General features: G+C 35.4%; 1 protein-coding gene across 5 annotated transcripts in view; it reads right to left on the bottom strand.

Moving 5' to 3' along the window:
* LOC131033924 (inactive poly [ADP-ribose] polymerase RCD1) overlaps window positions 1-16424 on the bottom strand; it is a 55680-nt gene that overhangs the window by 8093 nt on the left and 31163 nt on the right. For 2 of the 5 annotated variants that reach the window (XR_009103720.2, XM_057965245.2), the window contains exon 8: window positions 9789-9867. The exons of 2 other annotated variants lie outside the window; for them this stretch is intronic. Coding sequence is in view for 1 of the 3 variants with exons in the window: in XM_057965245.2 (XP_057821228.1) it covers window positions 9793-9867 (75 nt within the window). In the remaining 2 variants the exon portion in view is untranslated. Of the gene's footprint in view, window positions 1-4693; window positions 4857-9788; window positions 9868-16424 lie in introns of all 5 variants that reach the window. One more of the 5 variants, XR_009371602.1, reaches the window with a different exon arrangement.

Genomic DNA, 16424 nt, shown 5'->3' with positions numbered 1-16424 from the left:
CAGGAGATCTGATAAAGCAAATATACCTGGAGGTAACATTTAAAAACTATAGCACTAGAACTATTAATAATGTAAATTAAAATTTGAAAATTAAAAATAAAACAAAAAAAACTCAAACATATTAATATAAATTAAATAAAAAGATTACCTAATATTAGACCGCTAAGTGTCATTAAGCACCCTTTCTCTCACCTCCTTCCCTTCTTTTGTCTTTGATTCAGCCTACTTTTTCCACTCCACAAACCACCATGGATTGTAGAGCATCCTCCACCTCCAATAAAATAAAATACCTAGCCTATCTAGTCTCGACTAGTTCGAGGAATTCTTTCTTGAATAAGATTGGAATAGTGCAAGTGTAGTGTGATGGTTACATTGCATTGGATGGGAATAGTGCATACCTTTGGCCACTATTACCTTCACCCGATCTATTTTGCCAATATCTTTCAAAGCATTATTCATAGCATATACTTAGCATGGAATCCAAAACATATGTTTGTAAGTGCTCTTAACCATCAAACGAGCTAACTTACAAACACGATCTGAATTTATCACAACCTGCACAACATTAGAAGACCCAACCTCCTCTATGCCCTCCTCCAAAATGGCAAACTGGTAATCAGCATCATTACATTTCCAAAAACAATCAATAGATCTAACAAAGTGTGAACCACCAGAGCATGTAACAATGAAATTAACAAGTGGTTGATGTCAAATATCAAACCACCCATCCATGAAAATGGAAAAGCCAACCTAATGCATGTTTCTCTCATCTCCTCCAGCAACACGTTCACTTTTCAATATTGTTTGCCAAAAAGGAAGGTATGGAATCTATGTTTTTCAAGGACAACCATAAGATGGTCCAACTACCATTGCATCTCTCAGCATACCTTTGAAATAAGGAGACCTTGCCAAATGAAATGAAATAGCATGTCAATAAAAAAAATTGTCCACTAAATCATCAACTTGCTCACATTTTTGCAAATTCAATCTAGGGCCTCTTCCCTCTTGTTGATGTTGTAGCTAGGTCGGATTCCTTCTAGGCCGACCTAGCAAATGTGGGTGGTTAATTGGTCTATCGGCCTTAGCCACATTATTAGGCAAACTCAATCTGCAACGTGTATTTTTGTCTGGCCCTAAATGGGCAATGTAACTTGCAATTTATGCTGGCTCCATAATGGGTGATAAACTTGTAATACACAAATGTAACTTGCAATGTAAATAGTACAGACCCTATCTCATGTAACTTGTAATTGCTATTGGTCTGACCCTATCTTTGCACGCCAAAATAAGATAATATTATTAAGGCCGGCCTGAGGTGTCTAGGTGGACTTGACACATATATATACAAGTCATTCATGCATCAAAGGACACACTCATTCAACCTTCATTCACCGATCAATCACCTTCAGCAAAGCAGCGAAATACTTCTTCTGATCAGCAAGTATATTCCAAGAGCGGCGAACTCATTTCTAAGAGCAGTGAATTCATTCCCAAGAACAGCAAACCAGTTTTGAGCAGCAAATATCAATCATTGTTTAGCGAATTACCTCTATGAATTCCTTCAGCAAAGCAGCGAATATGCATTACCTTCAGCAAGTGAACTGATCTAAGGCCAGCGAATCATTCTCAGACCAAGCGAAGTGTCTCCTTATCAAGCAAATGGCCTACATCTGATTGGTGAATCACCTGCAGCAAGGATAGTGCAGATAAGTTGCCCTAAGTGCAGATTTGTTTACTGCCGTTCATGCCTAGTTTTGCAATTATACTGTGCTGATATATTGCTTTAAGTGTTGAAGCAAAACTTGTAAGATACATACTGTTTTAATCTAATGCAACTGAGATTTTGATCGCTGGGTTTTTCACCTCCAAGAGGGAGGTTTTCCCAGGGTAGTTCCGTGTTCTATGTGTTCATTGCATTATTTTCTGTTCATTGCTATTAGTCTGATTTAAAAACTAACACCTCTATCACAATCTCTCCAACTGATACACATTGGAATAGTCATACTGGTCAATCAATTGCAATGTTTTAGACGACCGTTTCTTATTGTGAGTAGTGCCAGCAGGCTTTTCCTCACTCATTCCATCCAACATTGCCACTTCAACTTACTATTGCAATGCTATATCTACAAAAACTCTAACCGCATGTCCACTCTCGCCCAATAGATGATTTCTAACCGTACTATAGCTCCCACGATAATCAACAAAGCAAATATGATGTAGCCAATGCTTGTTATCCCCTATATTTTTACCCTTATTGACAGTTAAATGAGTGGCAAACAGAAGCGAGAGACTTTTTGGGGTTGAAAGGGTCTTCTGAAAAAATTTTAAAAGAGGGTGAAGGGCATGCAAAACATTCTTATGGAGTTCCAATAGAAATCGTGTTTGAATTTTCTGAATGAGAAGAAAGCTCTATTCAGTTTACTTCATTTTCTCCGTTGCCCTCGTTCACATTGTCATCACTGGAATTACTGCTAGTGCTCATTTTGTGGTGTTTCTTTATAATAACAAACTGAAACCAGAACATTTTCTAAAAGTTCAAAATTAAAACTCGTTACTAACCTTCAAACCCTCTATGACAATCTGATAAAAATAAAAATAAAAAGAGAAAAAATGGCATACCAAGACACTAGTATAGAGTTTTTCTCACTGTTAAGCTTCAACTCAAGCTTCAAATTTGCAGTTGTTATTCAAGTGTAAAGCTTTTCTTTTGTAGTGGGGCGGCATCCTTGGTCTCACCCCTCAAACCCTCTTCCCTAGCCCCTTCAACAGCAAACTAGAAACAAAAAAACAGTTTCGTCAGGCATGCCAATCACTAGCAGACGTATGCGCAACACTTCACTTATGCATTTATGTTTTTTTTTTTTTAATTTGATATTTTACGGTGGGATAAAGAGTGTGGTAAGGTTTGTAGGACCCCCGCGCCCCTTTACAACCCAATAGAATGTGAAAAAAATGTTTTTAAGTAAAATCAATTGCCTGAGTTTAGATTCTGTAGGGGCTGCCAAGTTGTCCTTGCGATGAATGGTGTACTTTGAGACATCCTCGACCATCCTCAGGATGACTAGGCATCCCTGATTTCAAGGATGTATTCCAAAACTTTTCCAAAAATTTGTTGGTAGGAGAGGACGACAAGGGGTAATCCTGTAACATCTCACCATCCCCAGAACACCTCAGGGGACAAGAACCAGGACAAGGGTTTCAAGGATGGTAACACATCCCTGTGTTAAATAGATATCTCTCTTTTTAGTACAAGAAGGTGAATTATCAACCTTGGTTTTTGTGGATAGATAAACAATAGAATCAAGATGAGCTACAAAACTTAATATGTTGCTTTGAAAAGCCTATGTCTCGTCATGTGAACAATCCTCAGATGTTCTTTTTTGGATCATATTTTATTTTAATTACCTTTTTCACATGTTTTCCCTTTATTTTTATCATGTCCATATAAAAAGCTAGCATATTAAGACCAACTTACAACTATAGGTCGACTAACAATCTCATGGGCATCTCAACCTAACCATCTCATACCAAAACCCATAGTATTGTGGAGTGTATATTGTATAGTAGTGAGCCAAAGGAGGACATGATTGTATGTGAGGAAAACAGCATTGAAGACTCGGAAACAAAATAAACTATAAGGAAAGAAACATCAACATCACACCACTATTAAAACCAAGAATGATGGCACAGGATTAACAACAATTGCCATAAATAAAGTCAAAGAAGCAGCAGTTATGAAACATTGTACATATAGATGGGTAGATGCATGATCACACATGCCTCCCAATGTCCCCCGTGATGTATATGTAATCTGGTTATGATGTGTTTTGGGTGCACATGTGGAGTGCATATCGTCAATGCCTCCCAATGTCCCCCGTGATGTATATGTAATCTGGTTATGATGTGTTTTGGGTGCACATGTGGAGTGCATATCGTCAATCTATATGGATCAATTGCATCCCACATTTGGTTCCACGTTGACCTTATACAGTATTCTTATCAACCTAACATTAATTATATTGGTTTCATGCCATACATACCTGTCATGTCTTAATTTGCATTGGATTCCTCTATTGATGGATCTCTATGAGCATATCCTAAAGACAATTTTACTATAAAACCCCACATTTATCGGTAAATTAATGAAATTTCTCATTCGTCGAAACGCGCCTTCTATCTTAGGTGTCTTTTTTATTTTGTTCATTTCAGCATTTTAGTGCTTTGTATTAACATAACATTTGATTATATATGTATTGTGAGATTTGAAGTTCTCAATTTGCTTTACTGAAATATCAGCATTCACTAATATATCTTAATAATTGTGTTTGCAATTGTTAACAAATCAATTGGGTCTGCTACCCAAACAATATCAATGCTTCCATGGTATGTGTGTAGGGTACAATGAGGATCCTGTTTAATCTACCAAAATATCAGCATGAACCAATATCTCATACTGATAATGATTATATGATATCTATTACTTCAAATGCTACATAAATCATTAATAACATAATAAACAACCATGCAACATCTGATCTATTTCCAATACATAACTTAATCACTTTAGAATTAGCTATTAGAATACCAAATTTCCAACAATCAACATAAACATATTGATATGAATCATCAAAGACACCAATACATTAAAAAGATCTCTTTTTTAAAATCAGATCATGGCTTAAAATATAGAGACCTTAACAGAAGGCTTATACGGCTCCATTCCTCAGAAGAATGACTTCTGCTTGAATCAATCGTACTGCCCTAGGCCAATACTCATAATCAGGACTTCTTTTGCCATTCATGGTATCATCCACTTTTAAAACAATCGTATAGACAGTAAAAAACTTTCAGTATACCTTCACAATTCACAAAATGGATATTAATAAACACCCAATAAATTGTAAGTATATTAAGGTCTAATATTTTACAACAGATTCACATTTACAGAGGTTATTATAGATTTATTTATTCATTGTCAATTTTTTGCAACTCAAAGCTAACTATAATGGCCTTCTACATACTCTTCTTCTTGTGTATATTAAATAACTCAATATATTAGAATATTATCTAGAAGCTTATATGATAAACCTTGGTCTATAAATTTAATCCCGCCAGGTAGTTCTGCACAAATTTTTGCTCGAGAAGTCACAGCCTTCCCATGAAGCATTTAAAACTCCGTTTGTAATTTTTTCCTATAAATGGTACTCCAAATACGCTACTCCATTAGTCATAACAACCATGAGGATCCCTGCCCAACCTGTTGCTTGGTATCACAGCTGATATACATGTGTTGAATTAAGGTAGTTAGGATACTGTATCATAACCAAAGTTTTAGTTTCTAGCATCAATTGTGTGAAGCTAACTTGTGGCAAACGACAAGAGTTGGAAACATACTCAAGATTGGACCTACAATCCTGTTGTCTCAACCAAAACAAAGTTGTGCTACTATATTTCAAGCTTTGGCTCTTTCAATTAAAGGCCTTCTCCTGCTCATTCAAAGTTTAGTATGAATAGTCACATTTTCTGGCATTCCCTATGAATCCAACTCGAGAGATCACGGAATTCTCTATGTCCTCGCAACTCAAAGCTCACTATAATGAGCTTCTACATACTTTTCTTCTTGTGTATATTAAAGAACTCAATATATTAAAATATCATCTAGATGCTTATATGATAAACCTTGGTCTATATATTTATTCCCACTAGCTGGTTCTGCTCATATTTTTGCTAAAGTGGTCACTATCTTCCCATGGAGCATTTGAAACTTCATTTGTAATTCTTTCTTATAGGTGGTACTCTAAATACTTTACTCCACTAGTCATGACAACCATGAGAATATTTGGCCAACCTGGGGCTTGCTATCACAGTTGATTTACATCCGTTGAACAAACCTTGAGCCCTCTATGAACATGTATGTCACTGAAGTCAGGAAATTGTATGGCAAAACAAGTTAGGAAATTGTGTGAAGCTAACTTGCAGCAAATGACTTGAATTGGAAACATACTAAAAGATTGGAGCTACAATCCTGTTGACTCAACCAAAAAAAGTTGTACTACTATATTTCAAGGTTTGGCTATTTCAATTAAAAGCCTTCTCTTAGTCATTCAAAGTTGTTGTGTACGAATTGTCACTTTTTCTAAAATTCCCTATGAATCCAACTCTAGAGAGATCATAGAATTCTCTGTCCCCTCCTGCATGAAACGTGGCATATCTAGAAATGTAGACATCCCTAAACCTTGGGGAAAGCGAAAGACATCCCCGAGACATCTCCCTAAAAGGGAACATGTTTACAAGAAGTCCCCACTGTTGGAGAACATTGGGGAGGTGTGAAGACATCAAGAAAACTCCCCAAAGTCTCTCAAAAGTTTCTAAGATGGCCAACCATACCTTGCACCAAACAATTCCAAAAAGCAATTTAAAAAACAAACAAAAACTACAAAATTTTCTAGACATTTTCTGCCCCCAACACTAACCCTAAATCTTTATGTACCCCATCCACCTCACAATCTAATTCTAAATAACTATCAAATTTTTACGCATAACAAGAGTAAGAACATGCAAAGCTGCAAGAGTGAGAGCAATACATCGAGGAAGAACAAACTGTCAAGCAGTCAAATTTCAATATATTACTCAGGTTAGAATCCCTTAAGCCTTCAAGGAAAATCAGGGCCCTTAGTCTTTTGGGGATTTGCATTATTTTATTTTCATTCTTTATTCCTAAATGGCTAAATCTAAAATCAGTGATTATGTGATAGTTATTTTGTTTTGTTTCCAATATAGATATATGATAAGTTGTTCATATAATCATATATGGGCTATTAAAAATAGTTGGGGAGGTATATGGTGAATTGTCCTATAAACAAAAAATTGAAGGGTTAACATGAAAACACAATACTTACTACTTCTACTCGACCACCAAGGAGTCCTATTCCTAATAGTATTATAACTTTCCAAGAGCTAAGACTTCGTATTTCTCCATCTAGTTCAAGGACAGCAAAGCCTAAGGAGAAATGTAAAATGACCCGTGGTCGATATGCTGTAAACATAGCAGCCAAGTTACTAAATGTATAAATAAGGATGATATAGATGATGCCATTCTCTGTCAATTGCATTCTATTTCATGTGGCTCACTCCCCTTCTTATAAGAGGGTTGTGGATAAGAAAATAAGGGCAAGACCATCATATGTGCCACCAAGAGACACAAAACTATTCTAAGATAAATATTCTAATGGAAAAAATGAAGGCTAACTAGATCACCAGTGGATGCAACATAGTCACAAGTAGGTGGATGGACATCAATCATCATTCATTCATCAACATCATGATTACATGCATAGAAGACCCTTACTTCCTTAGTGTTAAAGATTGCTCGAGGTACCGTAAGGATGCCAATTTTCAATTCCAAATCCTTAGAGATTGTATTGAGGAAAATGGGCTAAAAGAATGTGCTACAAATATTTAAGAATGAGGCATATGTGTACAAAGCTACAAAGAAGTTGATCTGAGATAGGCTACAAGCATATTGGTGGACTCCTTGTTGTGAGCAAGCCATAAATAATACACTCAAAGACATGGGCAGAATTGGTTGTTGGATCTTATAGGTAGCTTATGATGTTCAAGATGTGCAATTGATTATAAGATTGTCTACAGCCACCACACTTTCACATGCATCCTTCAAGACCTTCCCTAAGGAGTTTCTAAAACTTATAAAGATTAGAAATGCGTCATCCTTCATTCTCATGGATAATATGCTTATGTTGCAAGAGGCATTGCAACTAATAGTCATAAAAGCAAACTGAAATCAAAGACCCTAATCAAAATCAAAATAGGGGAAGAGGATATCAGAGTTGGTGATGACTGGCACTTTTTGGTCTCATTCAAAACAACTATCATTACTCCAATATTCAAAATCATTAGATATGGGCACACTAATGGACCTGGCCTTGGAGAAGTGTGTGAGTGTGTTAATAGTATGCCTAGCCAAATAAAGATCCTTGTACAAAACAAGACCCCTCATTGCAATCCTACAAGGAGCATATTTAGCCAATCATTCATCAAAGATGGGATAAGCTTAACACTCCCTTACACAAGGTCTTCTATGCATTAAACCGAAAGCAATAGATGCAAGGGCCTAACAAAGTAACCCCTATACAAGATGTTGAAGTGAAGGCAAGGTTCATGAAAAGTATTTAGAAGATGTATGACATTACAAATGTTGGCATCATTCATACTAAGTGATCAAAATTTACCTTGTAACGGATAACCATAAGATGCAAAACTAGATAAAGAAACTATGACACAAAAGCTCCAAAATTCTATTGCTTACAACGGATATTCATACTACTGAGGAACTAACTGCTTACAACTTCATCCACACTATTAAGAGAGACAAGCTTAACTCTAGGAAGGTGAAAGAACATGTAGCTATGCATAGTGCCTTGTGTCTCATTGAGTGCAACATGAGACATACAATGAGAGTCCAACAACCTGATGGGATGTAGTGCCAGAGAAGCAAACTTAAGTTATGATAATGAGTCATAGAAAGCATTAGTTGATATTGTTTTGGATGAGTTCACCAATTTGAGTGGTGAAGACTTTGGCAAAGAATTTGTAGACAATTAAAGGCAATGGGTTATTGACAAATTGTATTTAGTATTTCAAAGTTTCATTTGATATTCCTTACACATTTTTTTAAATTCTATATATATTTGCACTGCCATTCACAAATCTAGGCCTTGGTCCACCCATAACCCCATTCGCAGACTCTACGGAGCATATTTAAACACATTATGTAGAATTCACTATTTCTAATACACTCGATATTACAAGCATCATCCCCACGAGTTTCAAAATTGCATGAACTCTTGTGAGTACACATCTCATAAATCTTCAAGATCTCCACATTCAACAAATAGATTGGATAACATCATCATTCGAAGAAATGGAAAAAGAATTGCATGTGCAGATTTCAAATAGAGATTTCATGTAATCATCATGATCATAATCTTTATCTATTTTTCAGTCAAAAACTTTACAATTATGAGTGAATTCCACCAACAGAATTGGTAAACATATATTCAGTCCAGTTACCATCAAAAGTAGCTTTTGACTTGTAGAGGCACTGCCTACAAGGACTGGCGAATACCAGCAGAACACATATCAAAATCTGGATGGTTAATACTTTCATGAATAGTGATTCAATTAACTGTAGAGACATTTTAAATAAAACGCTTTTAACCTTCAGGATAATGATTTTTCAGTCGCTCTTCTGCCAATACTTTTCAAAAGATCATTTGACGTCCATCAAGAAATAACATTTTATAGCAATGAATTATGGATGGTAAGGGCTCTGTGTATGCTATAGACTTATAAAACATTATAAAGATTAATATCTGCTTTGCAAATTCTACATATTACAGACTTAATAACAAATATACATGCACAGCTTAAAACTTGCGATGCTCTCGGAAACTTACAAAGAAAGGTGAGGCACTTAATTTTTAAAATTAAACCATGCTTCCTCAAGAGAAATGGATCCAAAAGTCATCATCAGATGAAGTTTCTGATCCATACCAGTCAAGCCAGCAACTAAAAAGCTACTAGCACAATTCATGGATGACCATTAATTACATATGCCGATTCACGATTTGATAAGTTAAATGCATAAATAGCAATCTTCAACTAATGTTTAATACTTACAGCATTTGGCTCTTCTCAACCAACTTTTTCAACAGGCTAACATAATTTTTTTTCCTTTCCTCTAAAAAAAAGAAAAAAAATATACTAACCCTGTTAATAGTCCCTCCACCTCAATAGTATTAAAACAATTTGAAATGTCATCAAGTGAATTGTCACAAAATGGGACAACTGTACAATACAGAAGTACACTAATAAGAAATCAGTAACCAATTAATCGCAGGCAGTAACAATATTATCATAGCAACGTTTTGCAGCACTCCATTACTCAAATTAAGTTATCTAGGACAAGATACCCAGAAAATTGAATAGATCGGTAAGAGGCAATTGTTTTAAGCCATAATAAATTTCATTCTGTATAAAAAAAAAAAAAAAACCAATGAACTTATAGGGTTAAATGCCCAAATTTACACTCTTATAAACAGAATCTTGAAAATTAATAATTATCAATATTCAGATACCATTACGAGAAAGGGAGAATGACCTCTCATCTTTGAAATTCAGCGAACAAAATAACACACTGTATTTAATTAAACCTCAACATATAATTTATCAGATCCTGGATAAAAATAGTAAAGTAGAAAACTAATATTATGATAAATGAAAAAAAGTTCCACTTCCATCTATACATCAACATGTTTTCATTGTTTACATTCTGGCAGTGGAATGTTCAGTGATTAGTAAATGGTCAAGTTGTGGCTACTGCAGATGCAACGACCCCTTCCAGATATGAATCCAAACCACTAATGCTATGGGAGCATACAGAAAACACAAAACCTAATCAATGGTTTTGATATTTACTAATGCAATGTCCCCATGTAAAAGTATTCAAATTTATGTTCAAAATTGGAATGTTAAGGATTTTATCTTTCTTTAATTTCTTATAGACAAATTCAATGCTATTAATGTGTACTCTCTTAGTTATTTCTGATCATGAATTTAAACTTCTTTGGTTGCAGGTGGCTGTAGATAATATTTATTGATTTTGATATTATCTTCAGCATGCTTCACGGCACATATATAGGCATTTCCTTGAGATCAAGGCATGCCTTGACCGGACATGTCTCGTGACATGTCCGATCAAGACATGTCTTGATCAAGGGTGGTGCCTCTTCGTGGAGCAAACCGATAACTATCGGTTAATGTCAAAACCGATTTATAACAAATGCCAAACAGTTTGTGATTAAATGCGGTTTGCTTATCATTGTATCCGATAATATATCGGTTAGATTCTAATGCAATTTAATCATTAACCGATCATCAATCGGTTTATACTTAATGCTATTTTGTGGTAATCGGTGGTAAATGTAACCCAATTATGAATCAGTATAAGAGAAAAAATATGTTAAGGTGATAACTATTGTAGTAATCATATGACAACACTAATTAGTGTTGTCGTATGACAACTAGAAGAGATATGCAGAACCGATTACAATCACAGCATATAAATGAAATCACTGCATAAATACGATCATATCTTGATGCTTATAAGGATGATTATGATGTCTACAATTAGTATGTAGATTTATCGATAGGATAGATGATTGAATGAGAAGACTTCATTTATCTCTCATTCAATCACTTATCTTACCGAAGCTACATTGTTTCAACACGCCAAATTGGGATGTACCTGTTTTTTACCAAAATTAACAATTCCAATAGCATTCGGAATTTACCAAAATTGGGATGTACTTTCTTATCTTGATCAACATCCTTGTTTCGTTCCTCTCCCATGCCTTTGCAATGGTGATTAATCCTCTTTATACTTTGCCAATTGGAGGGATGCACCTGCTCAGATCTACCTGTTCTCCCCCCACCAGTTGCAACTTCTCATTCAATATATGATTAGTGTTTAATTGCTTCAAATAACCTCAGCTTAGTAAGCTTGTGTTTGGTTTTCTTCCATAAGCGATTTTAGTCTACCTTTTAAAGGTGCGTTTTTCTTGTGAAGTGGACATTTTGAAGGTGTAATTCCTTGGGTATAGTGGGGGGCATAATGGTCCTCCTCTCCCAAACATTGCTTGTCCTTGAGCAATGACAATTTTTACCGAAACTTTTCAATGCAAAAGTTCCTTAACTAACTCTAAGAGATTTTTCATCTTTAGATCTTTTTGTAACTATGAACTACAACTCGCAACAACATAATCTCTTAAATGTAAAGAACCAATTAGGTTGTCCCCATGTTTGCACAATATCATAGATATCTCTTACCATTACAGCAAGACTTATATATTAAGATGAGCATTAGAAGCATTACACACATCGATGCAATGTCCTTTGTCAAGAAGGGTTTGGGAACTTGTCTTTTTCTTTCACAATCTTGTTCATTTTTGTGACTTAATTGGACTGATAAAAGAGTGTGATAAATCTTGTATTAGATTAGTCATTTTACAGTGGTAGGATAAATCTTGATTGAAACTTCTCATTCATTTGAAAAATCCAAGGTTCATCTTTTAGTTACTGGCTTGGCATATTTGTATGGCCCTTCATATTCACGTCCAAGCCTCAAGAGGAACATTGACAACTTTCAAACTTGTTCTTCAATTTGTTAAAAGCAGCACTTTCCTTTGACAACTTTAAATAGCGCTTTCGAAATTCCATACCGTTCGACTATACAATTATATTAACTTTAGTTAGGTTGGATTAAACATCTACAAGGAAATAAATCTTTATTCTCAACCAAGAGCAATTTCATGGCAAATGAGGTTCTAGCATATCGTTCCCTTATTTTTTACTAAAGAGAATTATGAAACAAACGTTTTTAGAATGACTTCATTTTTTGCAAATATTAACAGCTATATAAAATATTGAAGAATCTTATCTATCATGCTTGTCAAGTGTATTGACAATCATTACTATTGATATTGTCTTCTTCAAGAGTGTGTGTTGCAAAAATAATGACTAGATTACTTTTGTCAAAGTTTGAGATAGCTTGGGATTGAATCTAGTTTGAGATGATGTTAGCTATGTTATGGAAAGAGTTAGACCTTGGAAATAGCTGCCAAATTAGGAGCCTTGTTTCTACTTAGTCGTGATTTCATGTTTTTGGTCATCGCACCTCCTCCTTTTGATTGGGGTTGTTTCTTCTTCCCAAGATTCTTCATTGGATAATGCCTATATATTGCGTAGTTAGCTTCTTTTCGCACAAATATGTCTCGACTTTCATATTTCCTTACACTTGAAGCACAATTCTTTATTTTGAAGTTCTTCTTACTTACAAACATATCCTTGCTCCCATTTTTCCTTGCACTTGAAACATAACTTTTCCCTTCGATGTTTTTCACAATCATCTCTAGGAAGAAATGTTCTTTCATGCCCATCTTTCTCATAGAAGGGTTTATCTTTTGATGATACATTTTTAGAGTAACCTTTATCCTTTGTTTTAGTGGTAGCAAGTCGTAGGGCTTTTATGATTGCATCTTGGATAGTGGAAGGATCAAAGGCACTTACTCGGCCACGAATAGATTTCAATAATCCTTTTATAAATAGGTGAGTCTTATTTCAATTATTCCAAGAACCATGATGGAAATCTTTTGGAATTCTATCACATAGTCCTCAACGGTCCCCTCTTGCCTTAAGTTAATTCTTTGAAGTAGCTCTATGGATGCTTTTGGTCAAATCTTTCAATGAGTAAGTTTTGATGGAATTGCGTAATCAAGCCATGTTGCCACTAATCATGTGCAGCCATTTCTAAATGTAGGATGGCAAATTTGATGGCATCTTCTTCAATCATAGGGTTAAGAGATAGGTATGTATCCAATTTTTCGATCCATGAATGAGTGGTGAACTTTCCTCACCCATCAAAATTTGAAAGAGTTATTATGCCTATTTTATCATGTAGGATTTTATTAAGTTGACCCCTTTCCCTTCAAGGGTTAATTCTTGATCAGACATCACAAAATTCTCTACATGGAATGTTTCTACTAGTTTCAAGGTCAAGTCTTGAATATGATTCGACAAGTTCGTCTAAGTTATAATTTGGCGCATTAATTTATTCTTCTTCTTTAGTTGGTCCTTCTCTAGATATGAAGGAGGGTCTAGTTATCCTTTGTGTTGAACCTAAATGGGCTCTATTATCATTTTCAAAATAATTGGAGGTGACATCCCTTCCATTAATTTGGATTGAAAATTGTTGAAAGTGTCGTTCATGTTTTGGAGGGTTTGTAGAAGTAGTTGGGGTAAAAAATTAATAATTCCAACAATACAATTTCATTTTATCAAATAGCTTTTTGAAGTTTAACTCATTTTAAACAATTAAATTTGAGAGTTCATGAACATTTAACATCATATAAAATGATAAATAAATTTTCTACTAGAACCTAAACCATCATGAGCCAATCATAGTAAGGTTTCAAGGAAAACATGAGGGGACACCCATTGACTGTTAAGCCCAATTGAGCCCTATAGCACAGTGCATCCAACTAAGACAACCCGTTGGAGCACAAGTGGCAAGAAAATCCAACTAAGAACATGTCATCACTCGGGGTAGCCTACTTAATTTGAGGGAAGTTGGGTCACTGATGGGAAAGTATGAAAGGGTGCCTAAAGACTCCCAAAGGAGACTTGGAGATGTCTCCACGTCTCCTTGGGAGACATGGAGACGTTTCCCCGTATCCGGCAGAGCACCGGTGGCGGTGGCAGGAGACGTCACATACCTGTGTCCCCATCCCGAAAACATCCGCGTCTCCTAAATGCCACCCAAAAGGGGGGAAAACGTGTTTCAGTGTAACACTGAGATTTTGTGAGAGATGAAATATATAATATGAAATTTTGAAATACACAAACAATATCTGTATTCTCATGTTAAATGGAGAGCAGCACTCAGATCTTCAAGACAGAGATATTATAAATTGCATCCAAAGTGTATGATTCTGTTTCGGTGATAGCCTGACAACGTATGAGTTTGTTTTGCTGATATCCTGAGAATGTTTTAGTTTGTTTTGGTGATAACCTGAGAATGCTTGTGTTTGTTTCGGTGACGACCTGGGAGTATTGATGTAACATGCCACATGCCTATGCGTTTTACATTCAGTAGAATTTTGGTGAGTTCAGATTATTATATTATTTTGGATCAGTTCTCCAGATTAAAAACAGTTTCAAGAATTGTTACAAATTCGTATTCTTAACAGTGACAGAATTGTTTAATACACATTAACTTTTTTCCTGAATGCGTTGAGACAGGGGATATTGAATAATGTGTTGAAACAGGATATTGGAGTTTCTGGAGATGGTTTTATTACTAAGATTTGCTTTAAGAACAGGAGTAATAATATGTCACAACAAGTCTTAGATCTTTATTCTTTTCTGAGTTTCTCTTGCAGAAAAACAAAGATTTGAATATTATTTTCAGGATAAGACTTCGCAAATATACAGTATCATGATTATACAGAAAGATATCTGATATACAGATCAGTTTTTAAATTCAATGAGTTTATAGTTTCAGATTGTTCAGTTTACACAAAAAATCAGTTTGATTCTTCAGATTTGTAAAAGAATTCTGAATATTTGTGTATTTGCTACTGAAAGTGATAGTCTGTTTTAAGACTTGAGTTGGTGCTCAAAGATAGTCTGTATTAAAACTTGAGTTGGTGCTCAAAGATAGTCTGTTTTGAAGTGTTGGTGCACTTATAGACGGGTTTGGTGAGTCCTTAGGGTTGAAGCCGAAGCCCTTAAAACATTGTAATTGGAGTAAAAATTGTGAGGTCGGATTAGGACAGTAGATCCTAGCGGCATTTCTCACCATGGTTTTCCCACATTGGGTTTCCATATAAAAACTTGTGTGTTGTCCTCTTGTTGTTGCATCTTTCAAATCTTTCATTTTCAGATTAAAGCTTGGTGAAAACTTTAAGATGTTAAAAAGGATTACACACCATTACAGAGCAACAGTGTCCATGATTGGAATGGACTTAAAAAGAACATTTATATTTATAATGACAGGGCTCATTTAATTTTTCTTCACAATCATTTTGCTTTCAATCTTGGCGATAGAGGGGTTGGCATTCACATGTTTCTAAAGCATTATTTTAACGTAACGTGGCTTTTATTTCATGTGTATGCTCACTATCATGTCAAGGTGCTCCTTGTGGTTTTGTGACCTTGTACAGCTGTTTTGATTCGCAACATTTTGGCAACTGTTGTTGAGCATTGTCTTTTATGTGGTCTGCAATAGATGTATCCATTGCATTCTTGCTTCCAAGGACCCACTTAGGCACATGTGCTTCTAACTTTAGGCTGCAAAAAAAAGACTCTTCAGCCTAGACCCTTTATCTAATGAAAGCATTATTTTAACGTAAGGTGGCTTTTATTTCATGTGTATGTTCACTATGTTTCTAAAGCATTATTTTAACGTAAGGTGGCTTTTATTTCATGTGTATGCTCACTATCATGTCAAGCTGCTCCTTGTGGTTTTGTGACCTTGTACAGCTGTTTTGATTTGCAACTTTTTGGCAATTGTTGTTGAGCATTGTCTTTTATGTGGTCTGCAATAGATGTATCCATTGCATTCTTGCTTCCAAGGACCCACTTAGGCACATGTGCTTCTAACTTTAGGCTGCAAAAAAAAAGACTCTTCAGCCTAGACCCTTTATCTAATGAAAAGCCATTTTGGGGCTGGATGGTATTGGTGACAATAATCTTTTGCGGTCACGAACTAATTATTTTATTAGGCAAATTAGAAGAAGTGGTGAGAAATGTGAAAGTTCACAGATGCATTCAGAATCTTGTTGTAT

Source organism: Cryptomeria japonica, chromosome 2, assembly GCF_030272615.1.
Source record: "Cryptomeria japonica chromosome 2, Sugi_1.0, whole genome shotgun sequence".
In the NCBI taxonomy this organism is placed as follows: domain Eukaryota; kingdom Viridiplantae; phylum Streptophyta; class Pinopsida; order Cupressales; family Cupressaceae; genus Cryptomeria; species Cryptomeria japonica.
Note: the sequence above shows the minus strand (reverse complement) of the source record. Positions and strands in the feature narration are given on the sequence as shown.